General features: G+C 43.1%; 1 protein-coding gene across 3 annotated transcripts in view; it reads left to right on the top strand.

The window, feature by feature from the left end:
* SEPTIN9 (septin 9) overlaps positions 1–7,350 on the top strand; it is a 219,895-nt gene extending 212,545 nt beyond the window's left edge. For all 3 annotated transcript variants that reach the window (XM_035104583.3, XM_035104587.3, XM_035104584.3), the window contains 4 exons: positions 207–302; positions 640–736; positions 3,042–3,093; positions 4,082–7,350. In XM_035104583.3, the coding sequence (XP_034960474.1) occupies positions 207–302; positions 640–736; positions 3,042–3,093; positions 4,082–4,220 (384 nt within the window). In that variant the 3' untranslated portion in view covers positions 4,221–7,350. The remainder of the gene's footprint in view (positions 1–206; positions 303–639; positions 737–3,041; positions 3,094–4,081) is intronic.
* Positions 7,351–11,175: the final 3,825 nt, after the last annotated feature.

Below are 11,175 nucleotides of genomic sequence, written 5' to 3'. Positions count from 1 at the left end.
GGCTCAGGTCTATCTTCCTGGCTTCCTATGGCATCTGGGCATCCACTGTGAGATTGGGGTGCTGGACTAGGTGGGCCAGTGGCCTGATCCAGCAATGGTGCGTTTACATTCTTATGATAGCTTTTTCAATAAAGGTATTTTATTAGCATTTCTGACTAACCACAGGCTTATTCTGTTCCCTGCAATTGTTGTTTTTTCCCCTATAGATCACAGCAGATCTCCTTGCCAATGGCATTGATGTCTACCCACAGAAACAGTTTGATGAGGACTCTGAAGACCGACTAATAAATGAGAAATTTAGAGTAAGTGAACAGTCTTTTCTTGACACTTGTTTAGCATGTGCTCAAAGGTTTACAGAGCATAAAGCATCCTTCTCAATGGTCATTGTGAAGGAAAAGAATAGTAAGTGAAAAGTCCATTTTGCCTGTGAAACTCTCAAAATCGCTTATCCCTCTTAACCTGTTTCACTGGCTCAGAAGAGCTAAAGTGGATGTTGGAACTCTCTGAAATAAAAGAGTATGTGGTGGTGATAGTGGTTGTGGTGGGGTAACAGGAGTTAAATCGACACATTTCTGACTTAATGAAGAAGGGTTGGATTTCATGAGCCCCAATTTCTGATACTTAGCAATTTAACTGTAGGAAATGATTCCGTTTGCTGTGGTGGGCAGTGACCAGGAATACCAGATAAATGGAAGGCGAATTCTGGGAAGGAAAACAAAGTGGGGCACAATTGAAGGTAAGAGCTCTCTCTCCTGTCTCTTGCTTCCTAGTCATCTTTAAACGTTTCAGATTGCCAAAGAAACACCTGAGAAGCCCATCCAGTCTCCTGGGCTGCAACAGCACTCTCCCCACTTGAAATTTCCACCAGCTGGTCATCAGTAGGGCTGTGCAGAGCCCCTCTGATCTGCCCCAGGGACACAATATGTGACAGGCCTATCCACCTTGGGGAGGCCTCTGGGGACACCTACCTTTCCTAGGATCCATTCCTTAAGAAATTTGAGAGAGCAGGACTCAGGGTTGTTGTTGTTGTTGTTCAATAAAAAAGTTAAAATAGGATTTAAAAGTATGATCAAGAAGAGGACCACACGGGATTAGATGCTTTTGCTTGCCAGCTGGCAAGCTGAAGCATCTGATCCTGCACATTGCTGCTCCTTTGTGAGCAGCTTCCCTGCACATGAGGGAAACAAGCTGCTCGTGGAGGAGCAAGAGCCAGCACCCCGCAGCACTGGTTCCTCTCACCATTTGCAAGCTGGCAAGTGGGACCATTTGATCCTGTGCAGTGTTGCTCCTTTGCAAGTGGCTTCTCTTCATGCAAGGGAAGTTGCTCTGCTCATGAAGAAGTAGCAACTGGCACCGTTCAGGACTGGTGCAAAAAAGCTGCTTCCAAAGCAGTGGCCGCACCCCCACAGGATTGATGCCTCCATTCAGCTGAGCAGAGGCATTGATCCTGCAAGGTCATCAGGGACCTGGAAAGATGCAGCCACTGGTAGGGTAGGTCTCAGCCTTTTCCTGCCCTACCTGCATCTCCTTCCTGCCTGATACCCCACCCCTGACAGCTAAGGGCCATCAAACCAGCCTCACAGCAATCTGTGGCTGCATCCATCCAGTCATCCAAGGCCCAAGGCTTCCTAAATTTGCTCGATTAGGCTTGGGCATTGGCCAGATCTGGTGCACAGCTCTACTGCCTCGCGACTGTGGCCTCTCCTGTAACTAAGACTAAGTGCATGCAAATTAAATAAGCACACATTGCCCCCCTGTTTTATCCCTGTTTATACTTCTCTCTCTTTTTCCTCTGTGGTGCCCCTGTGTTGAATTTTAGTTTGTAAACTTCTTGGACCAACCCTGTGTACTGATGATGCCGTATAAATACTAAGGATTTAATTCATGCTAAATATAGGATCTTAATACAGCTGAAATCTGGGAGAGTATATTTGGTAGGCAGGAGATATTTACAGTATTATGGAAGCCACTTTGAGAGAGCTTTACTCTTAAATATTTGAAAACAAATGAAAGTCATGGACCTTAGGCCAGGCTGCTGAGAAAAGCCCCTTTAACTGGTAGATTTGGGTAGGGAATTAGTAAACTGCGCATGCACACCGTATGATGAAAACCACAGGTTCAGAGCCTTGTGAGCCTGCTTTGCCCCAGACCCTATAGATTATTAAACAAGGGCAGAGTCAGTTACAGATACTCAGGTACATTTTGGAATATGCAAGAGTATCTCATATACTTCAGTTACTACAGCTACTCTTGACTACTCCACAAGCTTTTCATGAGGTGTCTGAATGGTGCTCATAGATCACCACAGTTTGAGAAACTTGTGATTTCCTACTGGAAATGGTTCCCTCAAAATTGCCTCTACCATGTCAACTGCAACACCAAATGATTCCCCTCCCCCATTTTACTTTCTGTACATCTAGTGGACCAAGCTACACTTGTTTTGTTGCCACCTTTTTATTTCTGTGGGTTTCTCTGATTTTGGATTCTTTGGCTCCTTAGTTAGAAGCATTTTTCTCAAAGCAGGGTTTCTCTAAGAAGAAAGGCAGTTCATTTTAAGCCTTCTGGTTCCCCCCTGTGGCCAATCCTTGGTAACTCATGAAATCAGCGAGGCCATCACAAGGCAGGGTCTTCTTGAAGACATGACACTTGGCCTTGTTGCCTATGTGTGCATGATCGAGCGTGGGGACACTCTACACACACGCTGTTTGGACACTGTGAAGAACTCGTCCTGTTCCTCTAACCCAGGGGGTGAGGAACCGGTTGTCTTCCAGATGTTGTTGGACACCCAACTCCCATAACCCCTGACCTTAGGCCATAATGGCAGGGGCTAATGAGAGTTGGGAGCCCAACAACATCTAGAGGGCACTTGGCTTTGAACAGCTAGCCCTGTTCTAACCTATGCTAGATTTTCAAGGGCCACTATTGAGAATTATGCTCCAGACAGTTGCAAGTTCTTTGGGTATTGATGTGGTTTGTGAATCTGGAATCTAGTGTGTATTGATTCTGTGTTCATATCAAGTACTGTATCCTTTTTTTTACAGTTGAGAATACAACGCATTGTGAGTTTGCATACTTGCGGGATCTTTTGATCAGGTTGGTAACAGTTTCAAGGCAAAAAATAAAAAACTTAGTTGGTCTTTAAGGTGCTGCTGGAAGGAATTTTTTTATTTTGTTTTGACTACGTCAGACCAACACAGCTACCCACCTATAACTAGTTTCAAGGCAGAAAGAGGGGGGGGGTGTTAATTCAAGATTCCTTAATTTTGTTTCTGCATTTAAGAGTAGAGTATGTACAACTTTGTTTTGTACATGTATATAGAAATATTTCTACACATGCACATGTGTGAAATATCTTTTATCTGAAGTAGTATCACAGCCAATGCATCCTGGATGGTACCACCCCACAGCTGGTACTGATGCTAGTAACTAATTTATTTATTTGTAAATAAAAGTATTTTCGCACCACTCTATCATAAAATATCAGGGCAGTTTATACAATGTTAAAACATAAAACTCCAATAAAAACAATATATGGTAGGTAACCATTAAAGTGACTGGCTAATAAAAAAACCCCACAGCTGTAAAAGCTTGTCAGCATAAAAAGGTCTTCAATGAATGCCTGAAAAAACCGAGGCTGCCTGCCAAAACTCTGTTGGAAAAGTGTTCCGCAGCATGGGACCAGCAATAACATGTGCCCAACTCCTGATTGAGGCCAGTTGTCCCTCTGTAACCTAGGAAGCAACTAGTAGTGCTGATCTCAGTGAACCAGTTGGGATAAGAGGGCTCAGGTGGTTATTAAGGTATCCTGGTCTACTATACTTACTTCCCATGACAGCACTCAGCTGCCCTGTCATAGGAATCTGACAAAGGGAGACCGACCGTCCATTCTAACTAGCAGCAGAGTTTCAGGCAGGGGTCTGCCCAAGTTACTGAAGATGTCAAGAACAGCATCTCAGATTTTGCATCTGCAAAGCAATGTGTTATTACAGCCCTTCTCCGTTACATTCCTGTGTCAAGCTGTTGTTGATTTTAATTCCAACGTCAGAAAGATCTCTTTTTAATCCTCTCCTCCTTCCCATAGGACACACATGCAAAACATCAAGGACATTACCAGCAGCATCCATTTTGAAGCCTACAGAGTGAAACGCTTGAATGAAGGCCAGAATATGCTCTCCAATGGCGTAGCTGACAAAGAAGAGTTGGTAGCCAATGAAATGTAACACTCCATGCCTAAGCAAGGACCCAGCCTGCTCTCTTCCTCTCCCTCTCCTGCCCCACACTTTTCTTTTCGTTAAAAAAAACAAAACCAAGAAAAATCCCATATAAACTCTATGCCACTGTTGTTTTCCCCTCTCCGCCAACAATACCCAAGCTGCTGACATTAACTGACCAAATAACAGTACTTTTCTGTAATAAATGTAGTGTCTTTCTCTTTTCTAGTCTCTGTGATGTGAAAGATCTATTCTGTTCTTCTGTGTAGGCTGTAGCTACTGATCCCTAGGGAGGGATGAGGTTGAGAGGGAACCTCAACAGGATATGCATTGGTTTGATGTTTTACTTTAGTTGTGGCCTCCTTGCCATAGGTCCTTTACTGTGATAGGTGAGTGTCCCTTTCTTGAAACTCGCGGGGAGCTTCTAAGACGGAGATGGACGTTGTTAGAAAGCACAGACTGACCCCACCCCTGTCCCCTTTGGTCAATTGGGAGGTGAACTGTAAGTTTCATAGATAGCTGCCTTAGTGTTGAAGTCTGGTGAAGTTGAATGTGATACCTTGTGTTGTGCCATGAGTTGAAGCTATTAAGTATGAGGCACAGGGCTGTGTGAAAGAGAGAAGAAGGTGCCACACATTCCATATCCTATCCATGCAGTTTCACCTCCAGTTAAAGCAACAAAGAAGTTGCAATCCTGACCAGGTGAGGTTGATCTGGATGAGGAAGCTTTCATTAGCAACTTTGTTGATACAGGCATGGTGAGGCAATGATGGATGCTAGGTCAGACATGCCACCAAAGCATCCCCCCCCAATAATATGAAATTGAGAGAGAATAGAGAGGTGCTCCTGTCTGCCTTCTTTGTTTCAGTGATTCAAGTCTATGGTAATCTTTTTCTTGAGCCACTTGATTTCCTAGTGCCAAAGGTTTACTGTTTTGTAAAGCAGAGTGGGAAGGGGGAAAGCATTGTGTGTTTGTTTTTAGTGTGTGTGTGTACGCATGTTTGTGTTCCTCTCTCTTTTGTATCTTATCGCCGTCCATTTCAAATGAAGATTTTCATGACCTAGATAAAGTTTTTTAACGTGAGGGTAGAGTGAATGGAGTATTATCAGAAGGCACAATTCCACTCAGCACTATGCACATCTTACTCCCTGCATGTCTGATCTATAACCCCTTTCCTTTTTTAAAAAAGCCAGCAATAATAGGGAGCCAGCTTGCTCACTGGAGAAAAGGAGGTGGTCTACTATGGGATCAAATGTAAGTCACCTTGATTCTTAGGACATTCCTCTCCTCCCCAATCCCCCTGTCCCTTTAATCTCAGCTGAAAAGAGTTCAATCCTTAGAGCTCTTGTTCTAACCTGTTTCTTATTTAAAATGTTAGAGAGGCTATGGGGGTGTTCTTGGCTGTTTCTCATTGTGCAGCTTTATGTGTGTGTAACTTTTCTAATTATCTGTGGCTAAAATTCCTTAGGTCTGCACATATAGATGTGCCATGCATGCAAAAAGGTATGGGGAACCTGTAACCCTGCAGGTGCTGTTGCTTGAACCCCAACTCCCATCATCCCTGAGCAATGGCCAAGCAACAAAATCTGCAGAGCCACAGGTTCTCCACCCCCTGCTCTGTATTAAATGCTGAGCCCCAGGATCTTGCATGCATTCTGCAGTAATGCGTGGCCCTTGGTTAAGCACACAGCTTAATCTAAGATTGACAATTTACACAATACATTTCCCCAGATGATCTCTGTGCTTGAGGGCGGTTGTGAGGTAGGGATCATGTGGAAGCTGTTTACCCCATCAGCTGGTGCAAATACGTGTGGTCCTATGCCTACTTTCCATGCCACATTTTAATACTGAAGCAGAGTTGTGCCAGTTGCTCAAAGGGTTCTTTTTAACATGGATTTCACTTGAATACATCAGTCAGTCTTAACTCTAGTGGTCAGGCAACTAAACTCTGACAAACCCAGAAGTTGCATGAATGAACCATCTCTTTACAGAGAAAGGGGGAAAGAACTGTGCTTGCTAAACACTTACCCGATTTGGAGGGGCAGAGGCCATGTTCACAGTTATGGCAATCTAACCAAGAGAACCAGCAGTCACAGCTTTCTCTTCCTCAGACAGCAAATCTGAAGTAGCCAGCTCTGTAGAACCTCCTCCTTTTGTGCAATGTGCAGAGGACTCTCATCACAGCTCCTTTTCCAAAGTGGAAAGCTCTGGCCATGCTGCCCTCTTGTGGAGCTGCAAAGAACAGAAAGGGCATGCTGATTCCTGGCTTTCAGAAAAGGCAAATGATAAGTTTTCATCTTGCTCTCACTGGCACTGATGTAGCCCATTCTCAGCTGGCAAACATGCCTAAGGGGAATGCTTCACACTTTAACACACAACACACAGGGATCTCAGCCAGTGGTCACTTTGTCTTGCATGTCCTTAGGATGCAAGCCTACAAACTGACTCTAACCAAGACTTCCCATGAGCTTACTTGCTGCTTCCACAGTGTTCCCTGACAAGTGCTTTCCTTTATGACTCGAAAACTGTGTCAGGCATTTAGTTCACTTGTTTTGCCACTCATGGCCATCAGTGGATGCATCTGCAAATATTCTTTGCTCAGAGGCACTCATATGTTGTTTTTTGTGTTGCAAGTTAAATCTAAGCCTGCCATGTTAACTTTTTGTGTTGTCCCTCCCAAACGTAAAAATGAATAAACGGAGGACTCTTTACTGAGCTGCATTAAGCTGAGGAAAATTATTTTTTTTACTTGCTGACTTGCTATATTTTAGCAAAATAAAAATTGTATTAACTAAAAAATATATATATTTCAAGTGTTTAAGACTATGAAAAGGGTAATGGAGAATGTTTCTTGGTTTTTTTAGATGCACTTCAGCAACATAAAAATTAAAATGCATTGTATCTTGTTTGCCAATATCTCAGCCAGCGAAAGCAAGACAAAAATGGCTTTCTCCTTTTATATTGTACTTTGGGGTGGGGGGGAGGTTTTACCGAATGAAACCAAAAAAATAAATCATCCAAATCTATTAAAAATGGCCTTTTTGAGGATTGTATGCATTATGACAAATTTAGTTCTGTTTTGTATAAATAATAGTGTTTAATATGTATTTCCCAAAAATAAATGTTTCAAATGGAAAATGTCAGAAGGATTATTGTTGTCTTCAGGGCCAAAAGGTGCCGTATATTGTGTGTATGCTTTAGCTGGGAACTACACTTTTGCCCAACTGTTCTCTCAGCTTCTAAAGGTTCTTTTGCAAATGGACCAAAAGTTGCAACAAAAATGGGATGGTGAGAAAGATAGCAACTTATTTTGCAGAGATGCTTGAGTGTCTCTCCCCCTGCCCTCATCTTCAGTGCAGAAGCAGTACAGCGGATTGCCATTCCTGAACTGATATTTTCAGGAATGGAATCTGACGGAATTGAGGCAAATACAGTCATACCTTGTGTTGTGATAGGTTCACATTGCGTCTTTTCAGCTTGTGAACACGGCAAACCTGGAACCACACATGCGCAGAAGTGCCCTATTGTGCTCTGCGCTTGCGCAGAAGCGCCGCTCTAGTTGCGGACTTTTCGGGATGCGAATGGCACTCTGGAACGGATTGAGTCCGCAACTAGAGGTACCACTGTAGTGATGATGCAAGTTAAAAAGTAACTTACAATCAAATGGTACAGTAATTAAACAACAATACCCCAAAATCTTTAAGGTGGTTTACAACATATGCAGATGATGTCTTACCAACTGAAAAGGATCTTGGGATGGTAGTGGTGGTGAATAGCTCCATTAAAAGGTTGACCCAGTGTGTGGCAGCTGTGGAAAAAATGAATGCCACATTAAGGAGCATTACAAAAGAATCAAAAATATAACTACATTGTTGTAATGACTTATCAGTTACAAATTTAGCACTTATATTGGTCAAGAAGAAATCACAGCACACAAAACACAATAAAATATGTTGAATGTAAAATATTAAAAACAATGAGAAATATAAAACAATTAACATTGTAAAAAAACAAGGTATGGTGTTAATAATTTAAAAATTAAGACAAACTTAGCATACTGTGTGCATTTCTAGTCACTTTGCCTCAAAAACGATACCATAGAATTTGAAAAGTTGCAAAAAAGGGCAACCTAAATTATCAAAATGCTGAAGAAACTTCCATATGTGGAAAGGTTTCAGCAGTTGGGGTTTTTCAGGTTAGAAAAATGGTGAGAGGAGGGACATGACAGAGGTGTATTAAATGGAACAATGTATGGAATAAGTGGACAGAGAGGTTTTTATCCCTTCCTCATACTTTTAGAGCCTGTGTTCAGTTGGCTCTACCACCTTCAGCCACAACCCAAAAATAAATCTACCAAACTGGGCATCGCCAGCACAGTACAGTCATATCTCACTCCATATTTCTATGTAGTTTTGTCCTCTGGTCCAAGCCAGTAGCAACAGGAGGAGGTGGAGCAGAACTCCACAGGGAATGTATGAAGAGAGGCCAATACATTCCTTGTCGCCATTCTGTAGGATCATCCCAGCAGCATGAAGTGAACAATTCAAGCATGGCCCCCAAACAGTTGTCAATGACTACACTTAAAAACACATCTTGGTTAATTAAAAAAAAAACAAGGGATCCTGTGGCACCTTTAACAGCTCACCCATTTTTTGTGGTTTAAGATTTCCTGGGCCATAGCCCACTGTATCACTTTATCGCTTTTAAAACCTAGGCTCTGACCCAAGAAAGCCTTTTCCGCAATAAATCTGCTAATCTTTAAGGGGCCAATTCTGACTTGGTTGATTTTTCTGCAGCAAACTAATATGGCTTCTCCCATCACCACCCTGGTGTGTATCTTCTTGAACTATGGTATCAAATGCTACCAAAAAACAAATTTCATCTTTTCGATCTTAGCGTCTTAACATTCATATTGTTTTCTATAGTGTGGGTTGCACTGGCGTAGGAAGCCGCTTGGGCACCCGGAGCTGCAAACATGACACGCACCCGGAGGCGGGTTGTCGCTACGTATGACACGTGACTAGGTACGATGCATGCGTCGCTACGTAGCGACGCGCATGCACACTACATAGGGTGCCAGCGCCGCTGCTCATACTGCCCCCCCCCCCAAAGAGGCAGTTGGGAGCGGGCCGCCCCCTCCGCTCCCCCCTTGCTACACCCCTGGTGGATTGCAGACCTTAACAGCATCTCCATCCTTCAAGACTGTGCATGTTTGCTGAGCCATTGGTGGGAGGAAGGCAAATGAAATATGCCAGACATACAAATTTGACACTACTACTGCACTCCATTTTAGGTTGAGACCTAGAGCATGCAGAAGGTACCAGGGTTCAATCTCCAGCATATCCAGGTAGGACTAGGACAGACTCTTATCCGAAACCATGGACAGTCACTGGCATCCAGTGGAGACCATACTGAGTTAGACAAACCAATGGTCCAATTCTGTATAGGGCAGCTTCCTATGAGTTGGGTGGTAGAATGGCAACTGAATGCTACCGACTCCTTGTTTCTGTATCCAAAGTCCCTTATACTGTGCAGTGAGACTTCCCTTGTTGTAGCTCTAAAAATCTCTGTAACCTGGGATATTCAAAGTGGGGCACAAGTGGCACCAATGACACTGCAGTACTTGCCAATATATATCACACTAGGACACTATATATAATTCCCATTCATACCTTGCCTCTTCTCCCTTTTCTCCAATGAGCTCAAAGCAGCATATGTGACAACCTCCAATACACACACACTTTATCCACACAGCAACCCTGTGAGGGTGTTCTGTCTGAGACACATTTATAAACCAAAGGTTCGAGGCAGATAACAAACTAAACACAACCAAAAAAACGGAACAAATCTACATTGCTAACATCTAAAATACACCCACATACACATACACCCAGACAACACCCAGACATACACCCAGACAACACCCAGACATACACCCAGACAACACCATTACTGGCCCCAACAACATCCAACATACCATCTCAGGACTATTTAATTGCTCATCCTCTAACATTGTGTATGCCATCAAATGCCAACAGTGCCCTTCAGCTCTCTATATTGGACAAACAGGCCAAACCCTACGCCAAAGGATAAATGGACATAAATCTGACATCAGGAACCAGAAGACAGAAAAACCAGTAGGAGAACACTTCAATCTCCCAGGACATTCTATACAAGATCTCAAAGTAGCTGTCTTACTACAAAAGAATTTCAGAAATAGACTGGAAAGAGAAATTGCTGAATTGCAACTTATCACCAAGCTCAAAACCATGGAGGGACCTGGTTTGAACAGAGATATCGGATTCTTATCTCATTATACATGATAAGCGATCTTCAGCCATCTCAACCCTTGCTTTTTCATGCAAAACCATTTGCAGTCGTTTGCGGTCATCAACAGCTATCAGTCAGTCAATCACCCATTTCCACCACCCTTCTGAGTGATCCCCCCTCCCCATCCCCACCCCTTCTCTACATAAGTGCCTGGAAACTTCCATTTCACTGTATCTGAAGAAGTGTGCATGCACACGAAAGCTCATACCAAAATAAAAACTTAGTTGGTCTTTAAGGTGCTACTGAAGGAATTTTTTTTTATTTTATCTAAAATAAAGACTCACTGGACCAAGCCACTCCTATAGTTTGAAAGTCAACTGCTTTGCAAAATAAAAAAATTATAAATGTGCACACATGTGCTGGATGACAGGTTGAGAATGTAGCACACACAGAGATACAAGCCACAACTGAAATTAGGGAGACGGTCTACAGTGGTACCTCGGGTTAAGAACTTAATTCGTTCTGGAGGTCCATTCTTAACCTGAAACTATTCTTAACCTGAGGTACCACTTTAGCGAATGGGACCTCTCGCTGCCCCTGTGCTATTTCTGTTCTCATCCTGAAGCAAAGTTCTTAACCCAAGGTACTATTTCTGGGTTCGTGGAGTCTGTAACCTGAAGCATCTGTAATCCG

The sequence above is a fragment of the Zootoca vivipara genome, chromosome 2 (genome assembly GCF_965207765.1).
Source record: "Zootoca vivipara chromosome 2, rZooViv2.hap1.1, whole genome shotgun sequence".
Lineage (NCBI taxonomy): Eukaryota > Metazoa > Chordata > Lepidosauria > Squamata > Lacertidae > Zootoca > Zootoca vivipara.
This window is presented reverse-complemented; position numbering and strand designations above follow the sequence as displayed.